Raw genomic sequence first — 23,212 nt, forward strand, 5'->3', positions numbered from 1 at the left:
GCAAAGCTTTAGTGTCTCATTAGAGACTCAAAAAGCATCTGTGTTCCAGTTTGCATGTGCCCACTATTACGCAGCAGTCGGGAAAGTTATGTCACTCCGCCGGCTGATATTTACAGTTCGTCTTGAACACTTGTGACACAGGTGTCTGTCTGCCGCTATGATCGCTTGTTATTGCCGTCTGGCCACATCAGACCCTCAGCTATTCACGCAACTCGAGGCGATTCGGGCCCCGTTTGCGTGAGGCTGGGGTTGGTTCACTCTTACCACCTTGCTTTGCAAAACTCTGTGGAAGCCTTCCTTTTTTCTTTCAAGTCCCACAGTCATCTAATGGTCAGAGTGTGTGTGTGCACCCAGACATCCTGAGTCACTCATGATGCGGGTTCCTCTCTGTGGGAAATCTTGACCATGTGTGCTGGTTGCTCATAAACAGTAGGAGGGACGGCCCCGCCATGTAAAATAAACCAGCAGCCACAACATGTTGTCGCTGCCGTTTAACTGGCGTGAAACCAACGACAGCGCTGCCAGATGAGAGGGCAGTGTGAGCCGCTGTCGCCTTTGATGGATAGATAATCCTCTGGCTCCTTTCTTGTTTTAGCGAGCTCAACTGCTAGAGGGTCGCCGTCTGGCACGTCAGTACAACTGTGGGACGTGGGTGTGATGCGGGAGCTGTCGCAGAGCTGAAAGGAGAAAAACAAATACTGCTTTGTCTGACTCCAAGTGAGTTGTTGGTGTCCTCCACAGCTCCTGAAATGATCACTGAAAAGGTGTTCAGAGATCACATGTGCAGTTAAGGGGAGACCAAGACTCTCTCATTCCAACGTGTGACATGCTGATGCTTTGTAGGACCCCTTGACGTCACTTAGTAACGCGGTAAACACTGTTTTGAGGCAATTTTGCTTCAATAACATGTCGTCTTTCAGACTAGTGGAAAGAAAACATCTAAAATGCACATTTAAGTGTTTATTTTATAACTTTGTCTATTTCTGTTTTTAAATTTCTCCTAAATTCAAAAAGTAAGCATTACATTATGCCTCATTTTCATAATCAAACACACAATTTCAAATTTGTAATGCAAAAGAAAATGTCCATATGTAAGTAATCAACTGGAGAAGTTTCATGGTGATGTCTATTCATTGTTTACCCTATCCATCTGTAGTGTCTTCAAAGTGAATGATCATTTTACAAAACGTATCTTTAGATGCTGTTTTCTCTAAATTAGTTTTTTTCTTAGAATCTGAGCCAGAACTCTGCACTTCAGTAGCAGTTACATACACCAAGCTTTCCAGAGTCATTACATTCTATATTCTGAAGGATTTTACAAAGGGGTTTGTTCACATATCATTCATAGCCTGATTTATAAGACATGTATTCCTATATAAGAGATATCCAAAATTCCCTCTGTAAAAAACTTTTTGGTGACCCTAACATGTCAACAAAATGAAACAAGAATTTTGAACCTGGCTTTATCTAATGTTGAGATGTATGCAATTTAGCAGATTATTCATAAAATAATGCCTCATGTACATATTTAAACATTAAATCTCAGAAAACTGAGAAAACAAAAAAGAAATTGCTGTCTTAACCTAAGTAATCAACTGTGGTTTCGTGGCGATAATCTTTAAAAAAAGTTTTTTACACTTATTACCTGGGGTGTCTCCCTTTAAATGGATGTTTTTTAACTCTGGATGGTTTCATCAGGACGGCTGATGTCATAGGGCGATGGAGCAGCATCTGGGGTGGTCACTGTCTATTAATATTACACTCGCGGTGTTCCTCCACCTCTCTCTGTCCTATTGCTCACACACACGCGGTAGGGGAACAACCTTTTCACCTCCAACATTTACAGCCCCTTTGATTCAGTGTGTCTATTTCACTTCCTCCACCGTCTGCCCCGCTCTATCTATCTGCATTCCTTCCCCGCTAGTTTTTCTGCCGTTCTCTTATTCTCATTTCCTGTTTGGGGTGTGTATCCGATCCCCTTGTTCTCGTGCCCAGCACTACATCAAACACTCAAAAGGAGACAAAAGAGACAGAGAGGAAGACACACAGAAAGCATATGGGTGAGAGAGTGATGGCAAAATGGGAGAGGGGTGTGAGTGGAGAGAATCATGGTGAGGACAGTGGAGGGGAAACTCCTGACTGATGACACAGCAGCCGTGAAAACTTAAGTAAAATGGAGAAATGTTTCATTATCATTACAAACACAGAAATGGCCAAATAAGGCCAGACGCCAAATTCGTACTGCAAAAATCTTTTTTCATCCTAATCTAGTTTTTAAAGAATCTGGGCTGCTTTCACTTCCCATAGTAATTTGTTTTTATTTATTCTAATTATCTGTTTAGTCCGTCATTTTCTTTAACAAGGCTGTGGTGCCAGTCGATCCCGGGGCGACTGCTTGGTATGAACTGTAAAAAAAAAAAAAAAAAAAAAAAGCCTGCAGTCTGCTTTACATTTCCATTGAATTGATTCCATTCAGGCTGTGTGTGTGGGCTTACACTCAGGTATGGAGCTGTGGTTTCTGTGGCTAATGCGACTCCTTATTGTATTATAGCTCCCGAGTCAAAACTGCCTGTCGGATTGGGAACATTTTCCTACAAAAGAGCCACAAACCTCAGTCGGTTCCACCAGAAAATATGATATAAACCTTCTTTTTTGTTATGGAAGTGCTGAAGTGAAAAGGGATGACACATCTGAGACCGCCAATTCAAATTTCTGTTCTTCTTTTTATGCAGGGAACAAAGTTAACAAGTTTTTCCTATTTTTAAAACTTAAGAAATCTAATCAAAATATCAACAGAAACAACTTAAACCTCTGTAACACTATTTGTCTTATCAAACTATGTATATATATATATATATATATATATATATATATATATATATATTATATGTGTGTATTATATAGAGAAGAAGTTTAAGAAATAAACAAAGCAAAAAACACACATTTAGTTCATCTGGATTTAGATATAATCAGATTCTCATAAACCATATCTGCTCATCAGGACCTTCGCTGCGGCTGATTTCATTGCTGGCACTGAAGGCAACAACCTGACTTTATACTTAAAACAGCCCTACGAGAAATGTAAACGGACGCTCAACAAAATATAAACAGGATCGAGTTCTATACCCTCCTCCAGTCCCCACCATTAACCACCCTGGTTACAGGTCCAAAAACACAGGAGTAAACAGAGGAGGGGGGTATGTGGAAAAGGTAAAGCCAGCAGGCAGGTATGCATCACGTTTATCTTTTTCCTATTACATGACATTTCCAACTCCTCACTCCCCTGTAGTGCAAACCGCTCCGGTGAACATGCCATGTGTCATTTCAGGATGTCGATTTTTGATCATCGGGCGGCTCCACTGGTGCACGGGGGGGGGGCTTTTACATCAGTGTGATGTGAGCAATCCCCCTGACTCAAGGGGACTATCAGTAAAACACGCAGGCTTACGGAGGAACTAAACGTCTGAACCGAGCGCAGGGAAATAAGAAATAGGAGGAAGGGTGGAGCTCAATAGGATGAGTTTTTTATTTTCCTTCCTCAATTTATCTTCAATTCCGCTTGAAGCCCTGCCCGCTACAAAAACATATGGTTCCAATAAGTGAGATCCCCCCCCACAGGCAGACCCCCTGGAGTCAAGCACTCATTAGTGAATTATTTGGACAGAGAAGAGCTAGAGGAGGGGAAACAAGACTGTTGCTATTTCAACTTTCTACAAAACCTCTGGCAAAGAATGACGTTATATGGGTGGAGTGGACGAGTAAAAGGGGGGGGGGGGGGGGGGGGTTCAAAACATGTTCTACGCAGTGGTCTTACATGCTGCAGCATAATAAACAGCAAGAGGGTCTTCTGGATCGGCCCATGTAACATATACTCCACTCCACTTGGAGGCCTCATCACTCATTGGCTCGTGACCCCTGGCGTGTCACTCAAATCCCCCCCCCCGACCCTTCACGTGTGTGTGTCTTTCTCCCGTCGCTCGTATATCTCGGCGCTCCTCTGCTCGTGTTTGTTTTAACTTTCCCAGGACCCCCTCCAAACGCCCACGCTCATATGCATCGTACGCCCAAGAGGACAGCGATTCCCCCCCTCCTCCCCCTCCTCCCAGCCGTAGCCAGATTCTACTGGACCTCTCTCTCCACCTCCCACACCGTCTCTCCCACTCACTGTCTGAGTTTACTCTCTTATGTGGGGCTCAGGCTGTAGCATCAGCTCATTTTCAGTCAATCTCGATGTGTGTGTGTGTGTGTGTGTGTGTTTGTGTTCCCCCCCCACCCAGTCCCACTGTCCCTCCAGCGCTACTTGTAAAACCATCACAGAGCTAGACGTGTTATGGCTCAGAGAGAGAAAAAGGGCGACTCATATGTGCTCTCACTGAGAGAAAGTGAACTCACTCCGCGGGGTTTGTTCGACAGTGACTCACCCGACTGCTTGGCCTCTTACTCTTCGCTGCGGGACGCCGCGGGTGAGTCATGGCAGAGCAGACTGGACTGGGCCGTATCCTCTGTGTCACATGCTTCACCCAAACGTCTCTCGTTCTGTTGAACTTCTAACCCTAATAACCATAGACCAAAAAAACCCAAACACACCAAACCACAAACCTATATGTCAAAGGACATTTTCTTGACTTTTCCTTTCTGGTGCACAAGACGGATGTCCCATCTCTCCAGGCTCTGCTGGCCACGGCTCTTTTTTCCACTACAGACAGTGTAGAGCAGTGTTTCCAAAACACTTTTTTCCCAATTTGACCCGACAGAGCGGTGCATGTGATGACCTTTTGTTTGGTAAGCCGACCCCTGGAAGTTAGCATAAGCTGTGTGGCAAAAAACACAAGTTTATGATACTTACACTTTTTGTTGAACAAGATAATCTTCAGCATTGAACACTACTTTTATTCATTTTTAAAAATCCATTCGGGAGAAGTGAAAATTCCTTCATTAGGCTATAAACGAATACAACACGGTCACATTAGCGTGAGTATTATCGGAGGCTGTAAAGGCGGACTCGTCGGCGTGATGGCGTTTTGTAGTCTCATTTAGCCACTTGTTACCAGCCGCCTGTTTTAGGACACTTAAAAGCTTCAAAACTAACTAGAGGAGTATCTACTGATACTCTTATCATAGCACAAGACATTAAAATCTCTTAAATTGTTTATTTCTTGCATCTTAACAAAAAACAATAAATAAAAACCTATTGACTTTGAGACGGGGAGTGCAAAAACACTAACTCATTTCCGTGTTTTCGGACTCATTCCTGCAGCACTCTATTTCGCAACAGGCCTCATCTATAAATCGTGAGAAGAGCAAATTTGTGCTGCCATTTCCACATCACCTTATGTTATCTTGAATAAGTAAACCAGCCATTTCAAGAGATGTATACGTTTAATAACTCACAGCTTTTTATGCGCGTGTTCTTGAAAACATATACACAATTTAAATACTTTATAAATGAGACCAAATAAATGCATTTAGGAGGAGTTGCTATCAAACAAACAGAATGTACGCTAGCCTTTCATGTTATTTTCAATGTTATACATCTTCTGCAATTATCACAACAATACGAACATTAAGGCTCCCTCGTACTGCAGATATGAATGTTAAATCAAAGACTATAGAAGAAACTCTGCATAATTTATGTGGCGACCCTAATAAAATCTCCTGCGACCCACCTGTGGGTCCCGACCCAGACATTGGGAGTTTTCTAGCAAAGGAAAGGTGGCTCAGCTTGGATGTGTTTCTGCTTAACTCTGCGTGATGTTTTTTCTAACCAGTTGTTTTAGGCCGGGGTGCGTCAGATGCCATGTGCGGGTGAGTAAAGATGCAGATACGTGCACCCGTACCGTATTCGTCCCTCCATACACGTGTGCTTGTCCGGAGGGCGACGTCGCTGCGTTCAGATGGCAGTTAAGGGAACTTCCACTGCAACATCCTCAAGTCACGAGGCATCTGGACTACGACCAAAATGATTTGTGACGGAAGCTGTCCATATGTGTAACATAAGCCTGTAGATTTTTAATTAACTGGAAGATTATTGCAGTCCAGTCAGAGAGAGTTTTGAGATTTTAAGATATCTCAACATGAAAGTCATTCCAGACAAGCCGGGGGAAATTGAGTCCCAGATGAATCATGTAACTAATCTTGAACTAATGATTCGGTTGTAAAACATTAGTCATCATCTTCACATTTTTCTTGCAAACTTCACATCAGCAGTTTTGTAGTTTGCCAACAAACCCAACCGGTTGTGCTGTCTCATTTCATGGGTATTTCAGAGAAGGGCTATGCTGGCCCCTGCTGGTTAATAGACTTAAATAGAACTTCAACGCAAATAGTACTTTATACATTTAGCTTTGAAACGTCATCATCTCCCAGTGTCGTACCCAACCACCTACACACACGCTTTTTATTTAAACTAACATCCAAGGAAATTATTCATACATTTATAATATATATATATATATATATATATATATATATATATATATATATATATATATGCATTTCAGGCAAAAAAAAAAATGTTATACTATACATGCACTGCCTACTGTCAATCATACTGTATCTTGGCGTATTCTTACACTGTTCATACTGCACAGTAAATCCATACCTCAGACTGTTTATTCTACATTATATTTATTCTATAATCTATTATTATGTGCATCACTTTAATCCAGTTTTTATCTAATGTCAAGTGAGTAATAAACATTTTATTAACATTAACAATTGAGTTGACTGACATTTTTAACGTTTTCCCGTATATTTTACATGCAATATTTATGCAGAAGTAAAATTTTACATTTAGGTTTAAATTTCCTACTACTTTCAAAAAAGAAGACTTTGCGACCTTTGCGACAGTGCAGTCAATGGCGCACGTATCGGAATACGGCAGCGAGGAAAAGATGGCGGAGGGAAGTAATGATGCAGAGCTGCTGAAGGAGAAGGCGAATCAGTATTTTAAAGGTAATGTGGCAGACCTGTCAAGCCAGTGTCTTTTACCAGCAGTGTATAACAGACAGATATGTGATTATGAGTTATAAAGGCGACATAATTCTGTTGCAACACGCTTCAAGCCGGAGCCGGTTGCTAACGATAAGCTAAGCTAACACCCAAAGCATGCTAGCTGTGAACTCCATTCATTGGATGCGCCACACTGAATAGAGATTAGCGGGTTAAGCTAACGCTAGCTCCAACATAAGCAGCTAGAGCATCGATGTTAACACATGTCGCCATGCGTGTCGTCCATAGAGCAACCCTAACTTGCTCAGATTTGGTGCTTTATATGAGGTTTCTTACACATGTTGTTTAAACTCGTGTTTGTGTTCAGTCGTGTTAGTTCATCGTGTATCGTGAGTTTAGATCGAGATCCAGAAACAACTCCTAGAATATTCTATTAGCCCTGGTTTAGCAACAATACATCAACTGTTTCATATATGTGTGTCCATTTATTGTCAGGCAGTTTATTTTGAAAAGAGAAAACACCAGCAGTCCCTTTGAGCCAAGATAGTTCAGTGGTGGAAGGAGTGTTTAGTAAAATTGCAATACTACAGTCTAACAATATTTAGTTACACGTGAAAGGCCCCTATTCCAAATCTTTCAAAAGTATTATAATAAAATTAACTAAAAAAGGAGCAAAAGTTAATCTGCTCATTATGAAGAACAGCACATTGTAGACTCATATATATTACTGGATTATAATTATTTATTTTACTTTTTACTTTTCTCAAATTATCTGTACTTCTTTATTTCCTTGTTACTGCAACACACTGATTTCACCTCTATGGCTCAATGAAGACTGATCTTTATCTTAACCTATAATAATATGTCATAATAATAATTGTATTATTCATCTGAATTTGCAAAGCAACTAGCGACTTAACTTTAAAACAAATATAGTGCTGATACTTGAGAAAAGCACAATAAAATTGTACTTAAGTACGGTACTTCAGCAGATACACATGCTGCTTTCAGTTTGACAGAGAAAAGCATAGATAACGAAAGTAAAGGTGTCTTTCAAAATGCCACTCTGCCACCTGTGTTAATGCAAAACACTACACGCCTAGTTACTAATGTTGTGTTATAGATGATATAGATAGTATTCCTTGACATGATTCCAGTAGTTTAAGTTTGGGATTTATAAAATACACAATAATAAAGAGAATATTGTCCCATTATTTAGCTTGATTAGTGTGGGAAGGATTGTCCTCATTATTGGCTTTCAATGTTTTTACTTTGAATTATTAAATGAATACCATGTTACAATATACAGTTCAAGCATAGGAAGCCTACTACAAGTTATCAGAGCCTTAAATTATGTCTACAGGCAGCTCATGTTTCTTACTATCAACAATGCACTTCTTTTATCCAGGCATTGTTATCAAAAATCTGCCATCAGTTCTTTTAGCATAAACAACAATAAAGCTGAACCGCCTGCTGTGTATTTGATCTCTTTAAAGGAACTTTGTAGAACCACAAGCCCAGTGTTCTCTAGTGACCATGTGTCATTTTCTTTCAGATAAAGACTATGAAAATGCAATCAAGTACTACTCGGAGGCCTTGGAGGTCAACCCTACCAATGCCATCTACTACAGCAACCGAAGCCTGGCATACCTGCGCACAGAGTGCTACGGGTACGCCCTGGCTGACGCCACAAAGGCCCTGGAGATAGACAAGAACTACATCAAGGGATACTACCGCCGCGCCACCTCCAACATGGCACTGGGCAAGTTCAAGGCAGCACTTAAGGATTACGAGACGGTAAGAAACACAGCATCTTTGACTATTAGTATCTGCCCACTGTTCAACTCTGGACCTAGAATGTATGAGACATAAGTAATGTGCACAGTAAAATGAAATGTTTTTTTATTTTTTCTGATTTTCTCAAAAAGAAAGAGCTCTCCAGTTCCATCTGTTGATCTGCCGCCATGAGTTAGGCTGCTTGTGTTGCCTTAACAGCCTGGAATAGGGATTATCCTTTAATTCAGACATGAAGCCTATTAGATCCAGTTTGAATACCCTCGCACCACAGCTAATTTTGTGTCTATTGTTATTCGTGCCGTAAGCAATATAAATATACTGTGGCTTTAGCGACAAAGACCTCTCATAACTCAGCCATAGCCAAAGCAATTTGTGGCCAAACTGGACCAAGCACCATGACAACACAAAATGAGAGTTAATCCTTAAGAAGCTATGAGAGGTTGTATCTAGATTGATATTTATTTATAGACGTATTGGGCATAACTTTGTCTGAGTCTGAATAGTTTAAGTATTTTTCATCCGGTATAAACTGCAGGATCCAAACTGTTATCTAATTTTATTAATTGTTCACATCCTGGTCTTTTGACGCAGAGTCAATTTCCCGACGTTTTCCTCGATGCGGGTTGATGACTAACCAGTGTGGTTGAATTATTTCCTTTCCCTTCTCTGATTATAGGTAGTGAAGGTTCGACCAAATGACAAGGATGCGAGGATGAAGTATCAGGAATGTAACAAGATTGTGAAAAGGAAGGCTTTCGAGAGAGCCATTGCCAGCGATGAGATTAAGAAATCTGTTGTCGACTCTCTGGACATTGAAAGCATGAGTATGTCTCCCATGTTATTAAACAAATGTGTAAAAATATATATCTGTAATCATAATGTGCTGTAAGATGAAGGTTATAATAATAATAATAAAATGCATAGATGTGAACATTTCATTCTTTACTTTACCACTTGATTTTTCATCTGAAAGAAATTGATCTTGAATTGCAGCGATTGAGGATGACTATGACGGCCCCAAGCTTGAGGACGGGAAGGTCACCTTGAAGTTCATGAAGGAGATGGTGGATTGGTTCAAAGACCAGAAGAAACTGCACAGAAAGTGTGCTTATCAGGTAAACACGTTTGCTTCTATGAAACCCACTGACTGAAGGAAACTTAAATGTACCTGTCATTTAACTTTCTGAACTCTTTCAGATTTTGGTGCAAGTTAAGGACCTTCTATCGAAACTACCCAGTCTTGTTGAGATCACATTAAAAGAGGTGAGTGCAGATAATCAGGAGAGAGATGACTAAAAGTGACTGTTAGTTCATTTACAATGAGAGTGCAACAGTACACTTGCATTCTTTGATCCATTCATAATAGGACTGCAGGGGTTAGAGTCCCAGCACAAGAGTAAATAAAACACAAAGCTCCTGTTATTTTTCATGGTTGTTTTATACGGTTATCTTTTTGATACTCTGTTTAAGGTAGTATGTTTCTATTATCCACAGACAGAAAAAATAACCATTTGTGGTGACACACACGGACAGTACTACGATCTCCTCAACATCTTCAAGTTGAACGGCTTACCATCGGAGACCAACCCCTATGTATCCTTTTCTTTTTGACAGCTGAGCATCAGCTTTTACATTGGTGTTCAATGCAACCATCCTCCTTGTTTGTACCATTCTGTTCCTGAAGGCCTTTACACACAACCTTTTTTCTTTTTGGTGAGATTAATTTGCACTTAAATCGATTTTCTTTCACTATTGTTTTTGTCACAAATTCTTTTACACATAATCAGATTATTTCGCACCGAAAAAGCTTTTTTTCCGGTAACGATGTTGATTTTTATGAGCTTTCACAGCGCAAAGTAAGGCATCAACCAATCACGTCCTGCAGAACAGGTTGAGTTGGGCCTGTATTTATGAAACAACAACACGGGTGCTCAAACTTTATAACTCCCTTCAACCTTGACCAAGTCAGCACAGACCAGATCCACTCCTTCCATTTTTTCCTTTCACAAAAAAAAGCCCTAGACATAAAACATTCGTAGGCAAGAATTGGTATTTGGTTTGGCTAATTCCTTGCGTTCCTCTGTGTGTAAAGGCCTTAAAAGAACCACAGCTAAAAGCCTCAAAACGTGTGCGTCATAATGCTTAACCCCAGAATTCAGCTGTTCAATGGCGATTTTGTCGACCGCGGCTCTTTCTCTCTTGAGGTCATTCTTACCCTCTTTGGCTTCAAGCTGCTCTACCCCGACAACTTCCACTTGCTCAGGGGTGAGAGTACCTACACTGTGCCTGTGCATGAGTCTGTGGATGCGTGTCTGCTGTTTGCAGATGTGTGCTGTTTAACATGTCTTATGTGTCACACACAACAATGAAATTCCTTTATTAGCCTTTCTTTGAGTTAATGTTTTATTTTGTTTCTACTGTTACCTTACAGACTTTGTATTAAGTTATAAAGTTATTTAACGATGGTTGTTTAATCAAGATTTTTACATGCAGGTAACCACGAGACAGACAACATGAACCAGATGTATGGATTTGAAGGGGAGGTCAAAGCCAAGTATACAGCCCAGATGTTCCAGCTGTTCAGCGAGGTCTTCCAGTGGCTGCCTCTTGCACAGTGTATCAACAGCAAAGTACTGGTAAGCAGTGGCGTCGTGAGTTGAAAGCATTCACAGGGCCGTGCAACTAATTAAGTTCTTGTTCACCGGGTCTAGTTTCTGTTTGATACATAAATTCTGTAACCAGATGAGCCATTGTCTATTTTTCCTCCAATTTGACCATGCAGCTTTGTTCAAAACTGCATGTGGGGCCACTATCCTTCAAGTCTTCAAATGGCAGCAGAGTTGCGGCAGTGTAAAATTAGTCAAACTGGTTTGGTGTTAAGCCACAAGACCCAACCGGTGTACCGAGTTTTACCAGTAGGTGTCGCACTTGACTCAGCATCTACTGCACATAACGCCAAGGGAACAGCTTTGCATTAAAATGAGAATGGCTGGTCCACCTCAAAGATCAGCCCAGCTTAAGTGAGCATTTATTCAACGACAAATAAACTCTGCACAAACTGCTATGGTAAGTTTACAGCTATAAAAAAATAAATAAAAAAACACACAATGTGCATCTCATCCCAACTCCCTCATGTTTCTGTCCACTGCACGGCAGTGAATTGTGCATATCCTCTTAGTCCGTAACATATGACACATATGACATAATAACATCTATCATGACGTGATATGACATAATATTATGTTATATCACACTGTCATTTTGCGTATTACTATGGCAATACAGCACCTGATGCTGTGGGCCCGGGTTGTTATTGGTAGGCTTCTTTTGACCAAAGCTGGTTCAACTGGTTGGTATAAAATCAAAGCTTGTCAGCAAATCCGTCAACTGACCAGACTCTTAAGTGGTAGTGTAGTGATCTGCTGGGCATGTGTGGAATGCGTCCTCCCAAGTGGACGGTGTTAACAGAAATACTACGCATCCATGTCCGCAGCTGTCTGTACGCTTCCACTGGGCGTATTACCGTATAACAAGACTTATCTTTGCATGCCTGTTTATCCTGGAGAGCTGCATCATATTCGCATATACAGTCTTAATTTACACTCAGTAAAGTGTGTACTTGATCTATGAATATGGTGACTGTTGCCGACGATCGTGTGTATTTAAAAACAGCCATATCCCAACCCCATAGTATACACAAATCTAACTTGTGTCATTTTTGTAGCTGCAGTGGTTGGATAATTTGTACCTTGCACACAGTCCTCACACATGGGCCACACTACCTACCCTCTACCTGTGTGTGTGTGTGTGTGACGGCTTCCTGACTGATACGGCACTGCTGACAGATTTGGCTTAATAAGATTCTCTATCTCAGGTCATGCACGGCGGACTGTTCAGTGAAGATGGTGTCACATTGGAGGACCTCAGGAAGATTGAAAGGAACAGACAGCCTCCAGACTCAGGTAGGCTCCGCCTCCAAATGCACCATCAGTGTAAAACTGGCTCAGAGAAAAACATCTGTAGAAAGACTTACCGGAACACTTTCCTCTGCTCTTTCGCAGGTCCCATGTGTGACCTCCTCTGGTCGGATCCACAGCCTCAGGTCAGTTCCCACCCACCCAATAGCTCATTGTGAATCCATTGATTTGTGTTGGAGCAACGTTCAGTCCACTTCTAACTGGATTAAGAATTAATTTCTCTTTCTCTCTGTCATGCAGGCTGGCCGGTCAGTCAGCAAGCGGGGAGTGAGTTGTCAGTTCGGGCCGGATGTGACTGAGCGCTTCCTGGAGCAGAATAAGCTGGATTTGGTTGTGCGTAGTCATGAGGTCAAAGCTGAGGGCTACGAGGTCACTCACTCAGGGAAGTGCATCACCGTGTTCTCAGCACCCAACTACTGGTACGTAATGACGTCGGCTAACTTTAAGAGTGTTAAGTCAGCTATTTCGTCCGCTGTTCTCATTAAATGCTGTGTGTTGTATTCTGTCTTCCTCCAGTGATCAGATGGGAAACAAAGGAGCCTATATCCACCTCAGGGGATCAGACCTTAAGCCAGAATTCCACCAGTTCACTGCTGTGGTCAGTATCCTGTGGTCTAATTTAGTGTATGTCGGCCGAAACAGAATGTTTCTGTTGTCCCGAAAAATTATTTAAACTGCACCGAAGTCAGTGTAAACCGCCAAATTTCTAAATGTTATCCTTTTTGCTTTGTTATTGTCATGTATAGTGGGTATTTGCATAAAAACACACATTTCAAATTTATAGGAAATACATAATTGTATTTTATTTCAAATTCTTGGCAATATTATTTTAAGTTATGTATTATATACTTCATAAGCTAGTGTAAAGAAGTTTAATAGGTCATAATCTGTCTAATATTCTTTTTTTTATAGCTGTGAAAACATCTACTTCAAACAACTGTATTTATTCAAGTTTCTCACTAAAAACTACATTTTGCAAGGTTGCAATTGAAAACCTCATGATAACTTTATAATTTACATTCAGCCAAAACTCATTTGAGCTGATGAGAGCATGAACGCATGAACATGGGGGTCTGTATGGATCACGCATCAACTACGGTCCAAACTGCTCCTGTTTAGCCCAACAGTCTTAACTGCTTATTTGAAAGTAAAAATGAATCTAAAAGTTTAAAGTTATGAACTGAAGCTTCTCTTGTAATGTTGCATTATGTTACAGAGCCACTTCTGTTTATCTGCTCAGTAAAATGTTATCATAACCAGCCGGGAAAATAACTACGAAAAAGAAGTGTTCGACTTTTAGTTAGCAAAAGCTTATTAAGGATTAATTTGGGGCTTTAATAAGTTTGTTAAATCATGATGTAACGTTTGTCTGCCTCTCACTCTCCTTCACAGCCTCATCCGAATGTCAAACCCATGGCGTATGCCAACACGCTAATGCAGATGGGGATGATGTAGAGGCCACGCCAATCCATCTGTGACACTGACGACCTCCCGTCTGACCTGAACCATCCCAGCCACCTCACTCCCTACAGTGCTCGGACATGCCTCTGGCTCATGCTTAGCCTAAGGGATCCCTCTCACCCGACAAAACGTCCACTAGTTGTGTACAGAAAACACATGGTGTAGTTCAGATGGGAAGAGATCACTTCCTCCCGCCCCAGTCCACAACTGGGTACGTTCTTTCATGTTATCGGTTAAAACTGGAAAAAAAAATCTCCATTTCCGTTGTCCATTTGCCCGCTCATGTGTTTCATCACCGGGTAAAGAAACCAACCTTTCAGATAAGTCTCCTTGGAGCTGCTTGGTTTTTAGAATAATTGATATACTCAGCAGATGGGATCAAATAGCTGATATGTACCAAAGATCCGTAATGAAAATGATTGTTCAGTTTTTACAAGGAGCCTCTTGTGACTCTGAAACCTAGTATCGTACTGTTGGCCCGTGTACACAGCTTGGAACATTGTAAACTGGGTGAAGAGCAGCATGTCTATCAGTGTTTCTCAAATCTATCCTACAGTATGTCCGTTTATTTTTTTATTAAACAGGAATACAGAAACGATTACATGTATGATCCCAGTCCCAAAAAACAACCAATAGATTGTGTCGGGTGACACTCTTAAAGGTGCTGTTTGCCGTTAGTGGTGTGTTTAGTTGGTTCAGTCATGTAGCTGGTAACATTTAATTTGCACTGCTTCCTGTTAAGGAAGATACCGCTGCTCTCCATGTTTTTCATCCTTGACCTTCATCGTTCCACTTACCCGGCAGCTCCCGCACAGTCTATTCTCCGAACTAGCTTTGGCGTAAGGCAAACACCAATGGCACTCTAGTCTCCCTGACACACGTTCAATTACTGGTGGTACACGCGTGGATTTCGTCAGTACACAAACGTCCAAAATGCGATCCTGTCTTGAAGCGCACAGCTGCATTGTCCAACAGCCCTCAAGTTTTTAGATAAAGAAATACACTGACGTGTATGTATATATACTGTATCATTTAAAGATTCCGTGTAATGTTTGGAGAAAATATTGAATAAAGAAAATCCAGTCCAGTGATTTTAGAAACAAGCTGGTATCTTTATTAATGTCTGTTAATGTTGTCTGCTTTTCTAACACAGTGTCCGTTGTGGGAGCTTAATAAAGGAATCCCACTGCAACTTCTTGGAAAGACCTATCCATGCGTAACTGGTTGAGGCACAGATAATGGTTAACGTTGGGCATTGAACTTGAGTAGAAAGGGTTGGGATAGCCCATTGGTGCCCATTAGCGAATCAGATTACTGGTACCTCATCAAGCATGGAGTTTGGCCAATCCTATCGCTTGAATGGGTCTTACCAAGAAAAGCAGTGGGAGTCATACCTATGAAGATTTTATTTTTTTCAATATCTCAATTTACCTGTGGTAGAAAGTACCGTAGTACATTTACTCAAGCACTGTACAATTGTTAGGTGCTTGTACTTTAATTGAGTATTTTCCATTACCTGCTGCCTCATACTTTTACTCCACTACATCTCAAAGGGAAATATTGTACTTTTTACTCCAATACTTATTTCAGGTACATGGCGAATTCAATTTAATAACACATGAAAATAATAGATATTTTTTTATATATTATTATGGATAAACACTCGACTTTATTGATCCATTGGGGAAATTCACAAGATACCCAGCGGTTAAAATAAGCCCAAGCTTTAAAGAAACATACACATTAATGATGGCGACACACCACCTGAAGCTCAACCTGGACAAAACCGAGCTACTGTTCCTCCCGGGGAAGGGCTGCCCGCACCGAGACCTGTCCATCACCATTGATGATGCCGTGGTGACGCCAACTCGGACTGTGAGGAATCTGGGTGTGACCCTGGACGACCAACTGTCATTCTCAGCAAACATTGCATCGGTCACACGCTCCTGCAGATTCCTCCTCTACAACATCAGGAGGATTCTCCCCTTCCTCACTGAGGAGACGGCGCAGGTGCTCATCCAGGCTCTGGTCATCTCCCGCCTGGACTACTGCAACTCACTACTTGCCGGAGCCCCGGCGTCGGCCATCAGACCTCTGGAGCTTGTCCAGAAAGCTGCAGCTCGTCTGGTGTTCAATCGCCCCAAGTTCTCCCACACAACTTCCCTTCTCCGTTCTCTACACTGGCTCCCTGTAAGAGCTCGCATCCAGTTACAGACTCTGTGCTAGCCTACAGGGCAGTGAAAGGAACAGCTCCTTCCTATCTCCAGGCCTTGGTCAAGCCCTACACCCCCGCCCGACCACTTCGCTCTGCTGCCTCGGGCGACTGGTTGCCCCGTCGCTCAGAGGTCCCTGCGGCCGATCCACCCGGTCACAGCTTTTTCTGTCCTGGCCCCTCAGTGGAGGAATGAACTCCCCACTGACGTCAGGACAGCAGAGTCGCTGCCCATCTTTAGACGCAGGCTGAAAACTCACCTCTTCAAGAAGTACTACCCTGAGCCTTCCTCTTAGCACTTATTGTATTTGTATTAGTTGTTGCACTTATTGAATTCGTATTTGTTTACTGCACTTATCCTATTCGTAGTAGTTTGTAGCACTTATTGTATTCGTATTAGTCTGTTGCAATTATTGTTTTCGTAGTAATTTGCCTCTGCACTATACTTTTGCTCTGGTTTATGCTTTGAGATGCTTGTTTAAGAAAGGAGATGCACTTATGACTTCTGGTGACTAGTAGTTCTCTTGAATACCTATGTTGAATACACTTCCTGTAAGTCGCTTTGGATAAAAGCGTCTGCTAAATGACTGTAATGTAATGTAATTAATGAATCAATAACTATGATTTCAATAATATCATTAAATTATTCTGAAACTGGCCATTCTGCATAATTTGTTGCTAAGTATTTTAATGCTTCTGTGCGTTTGCTTTAATACAATTTGAATGCAGGACTTTTACTTGTATCACCACTACATACATGCTTTCATAAAAAAAAAAGGGCCCGGTCCGTTCTGCGCATGTGCGGGCTTGCTACCCAGAAAGCCCGCGGGAAGACCCGGCCTCTGATTGGCTGCTTGCTGCTAAGCGCTAACGTTAGCCTAGCTACGATGCTAACCGGCTCTTCGGAATATATAACCCGGATAAGTGCCACTCACAGCCACGACAGCTCACGTTTCTGTTCCCGCAGTCCGTAGAGACGCTTCCCGGTCTGAAAAACAGTAGTTTATTCACCGTTTCCTTTGTTTTTGTTCTGTTAGAGCTAAAGTCGCATTTATCTGACGTCACGACTGCCGCCAGCTGATCGTACGTCATCACCTGTGCGCCACGAGTTGACAAACACACAGCACGCGTTTCACCTTGTTGTGAACCCATTTGGACACGGAGACCGTCAGAACTTCCACAACAACACCGACACCGACCGACCCGAGATGCCAAAGTATTGTTCTGTCCCAAACTGTAAGAATGACTCCGGAAACGGCGGCGACAGGAAGAGCTTCTACAAGTAAGCTGCTTAAAGCGTCTTCTAGCTGCTCGTCATCTCTGACTGGAAGGGACGTGTTCCTATCCAACAAGTCAGGCTTCACCACGTCCATCCAGGTTACACAATGGCTGACTGACAATACATCCTGTTGTTATTAAAGTTTTATTATTATTATTATTTATAATAAACCTGTTCAGTTGAGGTCGTCTTTTTGACCTTTGGGTCCTGATGGTGACTGAGTTTTATTGAAGGGAAAGTTCCCCTTAAGATTTGTTTAACGTGTTATTTCTGGATATGTGTTTAGTTATTATTTAGTTATATTTAGAAATTACATTTTATGTCCTTTTGTAGTAAAATACATTCCTAAATGTGTGTTTTTCACGTTTTCTTTCCACGTGAAAGAAGACATGTTATGCAAGCGAGGAGGCCCAAAACCTTAAAATGAACCAGTGCATGCCAACCAAGTGTTTCTGCCTGTAGTGTCTCTAGTCCTAGAGCTGATGATTCACAGGCAATTTGCAGAAGAAGTACTCATTACATTACATTACAGTCATTTAGACTTACAGTCAGTAGTATGTTACATATCATTCACCCATTCACACACTGATGACAGGCTACCATGCAAGCTGCCACCATCAGACTCTAACTAACATTCATCATCCAGTCCACACCGATGGCCTTCAGGAGCAACTTGGGGTTAAGTGTCTTGCCCAAGGACACATCGACTGCCGAAGCCGGGTATCGAACCACCGACCCTCTGATTGGAGAACTACCTTGCTCTCCACTACGCCACAGCCGCCTACTCGCATCCTTAAGTAAAAGTAGAACCATACCATAGTCTGAAAAATACTCAGTATTAAGTATTAACAGTAAAATGTACTAAGACTATCAAAAGTGAAAGTACTCATCGTGTGGAATGTCTTCCTTCACTAAAGAATACACGTGAGAGCCTTTTAATGTTGTTACTAAATGTGGAGCCAATTTTAATACCTTATGGGTAGATGAGTAGTACAGTACTGCATCATATAAGCACATCATATGGGTATTTTTTATATGAAAAGTATCAAATAAATGTTGTAGAGTACAAGTATAAAGCTGCATAAAATGTAAATACTCAAGTACAGTACATGTCAAAATAGTACTTAAAGACAGTACTTGAGTAAATGTATTTAGTTCCATTCCACCAGTGACGTCACTCAGTAACTGCTGCCATTGTAGCTTTGACATATTTGTGTGTTTTCAAAAGTTGTCTCTATTATTCCGTCTTCCTCACACACATGATATTATCTTCAACATAAATGTATTCCATAAAGCACCACCACTAAGTACGACCTCATAAACTTCCAGTGTTGGGTTGCATTACACCGTAGAGAGTCGCACAAACCAAAATTTGCCGAGTCCACAGTGTCTGATTTCCAGTTTAGGGAGGCAGTTTTGAGACTTTGAAACAAGCTGAGTCAGGTTTATGAAGCATTCTTTCCCCTGGTTGTTATTTGATTCGAAACATTTCACAATAATTGTCTATAAGGAGCCCGAGTGTGAAGAGTCTCTCACATCCGTAGTCTTCATTGTGCTCCAGGTTCCCTCTACAGGACCCAGTCCGGCTGCAAATGTGGCTGAGGAACATGCGCCGTGACAACTGGACTCCCTCTCGGCACCAGTATATTTGCCACGAGCACTTTGCGCCGTCGTGCTTCAAGGTGCGATGGGGGATCCGCTACCTTGAGAGCGACGCTGTGCCCACAGTCTTCCAGGAGGCCGAGGTAAAACCAGAAGAAACCGTTTTGTTCTGACCTTAATTCTGGCAATCATTTTCCATTATTGTGCTGAATATGATTTCCTTTTCAGGGAGCTGGTATTTGTTCTTTAACATTTGTACCATTTCAATGTTATTTTTCCTACTTGGAAGTTAGATTTTCTTTTATCGGCCGGAAATTTTCCTCAGAAACACAAAACTATCTGCAACTTCCTCATGGATGTGAGGATGTGTTTGCAGCTTAATGCAACATAGAAGTTGAAGAACTTAAGTTTATATATAAGGTTTAAACCCTTTCCCCAGACAGTTGATTGTGCAGCTCTTTAACCAAAGCAGACAGCAAAGGTGATACGGTGAACACAAAGTTTATTTTAAAATAATTGGTAATGACAAACAGGCGCTCCTAGATAGTTTTCTGTAGTTTTTATATTACATAATGATTAATTCATCCTGTCAGGCAATATCGCAAAAAATCTTCTATCCCACTGTAGGTCATTTGATATCTCCTTAACAATATATATCACATTATAGCATGTTTTTTGGTAGTTCCATAAATAGTGTAAATCAAATAACCACGTGGTAAAGCCCTATTTTTCTTTACCCCTATGGGAATTAAATACTTATAAAGTATTTAATTCCCATAGGGGTAAAGAAAAATATGTTCTCATTTAATTAAGAACTTTAATGCAAAATTAATTTAAGTATCAAGTGAAATTACAGAGAATAAAATTAGTGTTTTTACAAATGCATAATAATCTGATTAAAACAGTTGTTTAAAATAATTTTAGAGTTCTTATCAATTGAAACTTGAGTGAGTATGTGCTTTCCATATATGATTTCTTCACAAAAGGACAATCAATTATCATGATGAATAATCACCCGGCCCTTGTTGTGAGAAGATTTTTGTGTTATGTAATGTAATATAATATAATAAATCATTGAAAATATATTTTTTTGTAAAAAGTTTTACTTGGCACTTTAACAAGCAGATCTGCACATGTAGTGATTGAATGGCGTATACAAAGACTGACCTGACTCGGTCCAACCTTGATGACATTTCTGATGTCCGTAAGAAAGTCTTATGATTGCAACACTAGAGCTAAACTGTAAACACTGTCATGTTGCTTTTTCTAAACACACGCTCCTTCTTTCTAGAAACGGAAAGCGGCTGATTCCTGTGAGAGGACGCCGAAGCGGCTTCGCGCTAACAGCGATCAAAGCGTAGCGGTGTCAGGTGACGGGACGCTGGCTGTCGACGCTGTGGAGATGGAGAGCGAAACGTTGCACACCGTACATGTGTACGAGATCACTGTGGATCAGCAGGGAGAAGCCGGCCGGCTGGAGGCGAGTGATGCTGGGGAATCGGACTGGACAGACCTGGCGTCAGTGAACGGATTCAAAACGGGGCCGAGTTTCCCTTTTACTTTACTGCAGACAGTAAACGATCTGAGTAACAGCGGGGAGGTGGTCGTGATGTCTGAATGCCCCGCCGGCCAGGGCCAAGATGAGCTTCTGAATGAAATCAGAGCTGCCATCTTAACTCAGGGCCGCGGGATGGTGAGTGAAGACGTGACCAGCGCCACAGAGGAGCCCTCGGACGACCACGAGGGCCGCGAAACTCAAGTCATCGCCTACTTCGAGACCATACCGAACGTCTTCCCCAGTGAGACCGCCGCCCAGCTCAACATCTGCCCGGACACGGTGCTGTCCTCCGCCCTGAGCTCCAAGCCCATCACATCCACTCTGCCCATAGTGTCCAAGTACACGCCGCCCTCCCCGACATCCCTGGTCCTCACCGTGGAAAGACTGGACACGGACGAGGGAGAAGGGGATGACGGCACGGAGGAGGAGGACGCCGTGGATCAGCTGGACCGCCAGCTGGAGGAGCACTGGTGAGCACCGACTCGTCTGCTTTTCTTTTTTTTTTAGATGCAGGCCACAGGGTTTGGAGTAATGTTGGCAGTCTCATTATAAAATGTTTCCAACCTCTCTCCATTTCTTTTCACGCGCAGCTACCACAAGAGCAGTCTGAGCAAGGAGCAGCTGGAGGCCATCGTGTCCGAGCTGCAGAAGAAGGTGAAGGTGCTGCAGCAGCGCCACCGCCGCCACCTGGAGAAGCTCCTGGGCCTGGAGAACACGGTGAGCCAGCTGAGGCAAAGCAACTCGCTGAACGAGGAGCGACTGCAGCTGCTGGAGAGGGTGAGGAGCTCGGAGTATTTACACGCAATCAGTCCAGATTGATTCCAAGATAAAACTCATCTTATTTCTGCTCTCAAGTTTCTTTTAGCTGAAGGTGTTTTCTTATATTTCATCCGAAGATGCTGAACACTATTGAACTTGCTCTGCAACTGTTTGTTTGTAAAGTGAAAATGTCAACCAGTGCATTCACACCTCGTTGTCCCTCGTTCTCAGGCGTACATACAGACCAGTGCAGCGGTGTCGGATGCAGACGGGACCGTGGCGATCATCTACGAAGAGGACGATGCTGCGTACTTGTACACTCCGCTGATCACCGCGGACGAGAAGCTGTGAGGCTGACCGTCCCGTCCGTGTGTCCGTCTGCCGCCCTCTGGGGCCGATGATGTGAAAACAAAGCGCTATCGAATTATTTAGTCTCTTAACCGTTGTCGGATCTGCTGTCAGCTTTGCTCAAATATGGATGAATAATATGGGACAGTGTCCAATGGTTTTTTTCTGTTGATTGTTTTTTTTTTTTGGTGTTTCTTCCATCTATCCCTCCCCTCCTTCCTCTAACCACTTTCTGTTTGACTTGTAACATATTTTTGTTTGTGATCATGTACATATCAAATTAAAAATAACTTCCATTGAGGTTTCTGATTGATTTCTACCGTTAATGTACATTTTAGCTTTTAAAAAGACCCAAAGATAACACAGCCAACTCATGGAAGTTTAAGCACCTGTTTTCATTTAGTATTTAGCATGTTGCTACATGGAGATTTGATTTAACGGTGGAAATGATTTGGAACAGCGTCATCATATGAAGCTGAAATACACCATGTAAATAATCATATTTTCTCCCTGGTATATTTTTATTCAGTAGATCTAAGTAACCCAAAAGTATTTGGGAAACAATGTCTGACAGGAAGGAACGTGGATGTAATAACTCTCAGGTTTAACTCTACAGAGTAAAACCTGGATCAGAGGATCAGTTAGTAGTTCTCCACATTACTCAGCAAAGTGATCCAGATTACTCAGTAAACCAATTTTGGCTTGATTTTATACAATGGGTGCTTTCCCATCATGCAGTGCTCTCATCTCCCCACTAGATGGCTGTAGAGGCAGCGGTTTAATCTGGATTATAGGGGATTTAAATGAACAGCCTTTATCAGAATTTACAGATTTTCTCAATAGCTCTGGCTCGTTTTTTAAAATAGTCTCAACATCCTTTAAACTATTTGTGCAATTGTCTAAAAAACTGTTTCATAGGACATCACAAGTACACTGCAAATTCTGCCAAAGGTAATAAACTCACCCTAAACTTAGTTATTGTTGGCCAACGCCACCAAAATGTTAAATATTTTTCACCATGGTAGTCATCCCTGGAAATGTTTCTTGTAAATAAAATATTTTTGGAGACACTGACAACACTAAAGGTGTACAGTACATTACTGTAGTACACAGAAAGAGGATATGGATGTTTGCATACAGTACATGTGTTTATGTAGCAATGTGTTACATTTACTGTAAACAACAATTCAGGGAAAGTCAGATAAAGAAAGGAGTCTGGGTTTGTTCAGATTTCTTCTTTTAAATTGGAAGATTAGGACCCTCAAATT

General features: G+C 41.8%; 2 protein-coding genes across 2 annotated transcripts; both read left to right on the forward strand.

The window, feature by feature from the left end:
- The first annotated feature begins 6,844 nt into the window (after window positions 1–6,844).
- ppp5c (protein phosphatase 5, catalytic subunit) lies at window positions 6,845–15,289 on the forward strand. The gene is made up of 13 exons (XM_054627552.1): window positions 6,845–6,954; window positions 8,507–8,748; window positions 9,425–9,572; window positions 9,742–9,863; window positions 9,946–10,011; window positions 10,243–10,341; window positions 10,908–11,013; window positions 11,242–11,384; window positions 12,623–12,710; window positions 12,810–12,850; window positions 12,966–13,144; window positions 13,242–13,323; window positions 14,118–15,289. Exons 1-13 carry the CDS (start codon window positions 6,858–6,860, stop codon window positions 14,178–14,180), a joined length of 1,476 nt encoding a protein of 491 aa, XP_054483527.1. The 5' UTR covers window positions 6,845–6,857; the 3' UTR covers window positions 14,181–15,289.
- Window positions 15,290–17,310: 2,021 nt separating this feature from the next.
- On the forward strand, window positions 17,311–22,237 carry LOC129093318 (THAP domain-containing protein 5-like). The gene is made up of 5 exons (XM_054601308.1): window positions 17,311–17,680; window positions 19,239–19,422; window positions 20,571–21,307; window positions 21,428–21,614; window positions 21,828–22,237. The coding sequence occupies exons 1-5, from the start codon at window positions 17,607–17,609 to the stop codon at window positions 21,945–21,947; spliced, it is 1,302 nt and encodes a 433-aa protein (XP_054457283.1). The 5' UTR covers window positions 17,311–17,606; the 3' UTR covers window positions 21,948–22,237.
- The last annotated feature ends 975 nt before the right edge of the window (window positions 22,238–23,212 follow it).

The sequence above is a fragment of the Anoplopoma fimbria genome, chromosome 1 (assembly GCF_027596085.1).
Source record: "Anoplopoma fimbria isolate UVic2021 breed Golden Eagle Sablefish chromosome 1, Afim_UVic_2022, whole genome shotgun sequence".
Taxonomy (NCBI): Eukaryota; Metazoa; Chordata; class Actinopteri; order Perciformes; family Anoplopomatidae; genus Anoplopoma; species Anoplopoma fimbria.

Coding starts and splice junctions, on each gene's coding strand:
- LOC129093318 (XM_054601308.1), top strand. CDS start 17,607: ATGCCAAAGTATTGTTCTGTCCCAAACTGTAAGAATGACTCCGGAAAC. Junction 17,681..19,238: donor GACAGGAAGAGCTTCTACAA/GTAAGCTGCTTA, acceptor ATTGTGCTCCAG/GTTCCCTCTACAGGACCCAG. Junction 19,423..20,570: donor CAGTCTTCCAGGAGGCCGAG/GTAAAACCAGAA, acceptor CCTTCTTTCTAG/AAACGGAAAGCGGCTGATTC.
- ppp5c (XM_054627552.1), top strand. CDS start 6,858: ATGGCGCACGTATCGGAATACGGCAGCGAGGAAAAGATGGCGGAGGGA. Junction 11,014..11,241: donor CAACTTCCACTTGCTCAGGG/GTGAGAGTACCT, acceptor TTTTACATGCAG/GTAACCACGAGACAGACAAC. Junction 13,324..14,117: donor TCCACCAGTTCACTGCTGTG/GTCAGTATCCTG, acceptor TCTCCTTCACAG/CCTCATCCGAATGTCAAACC.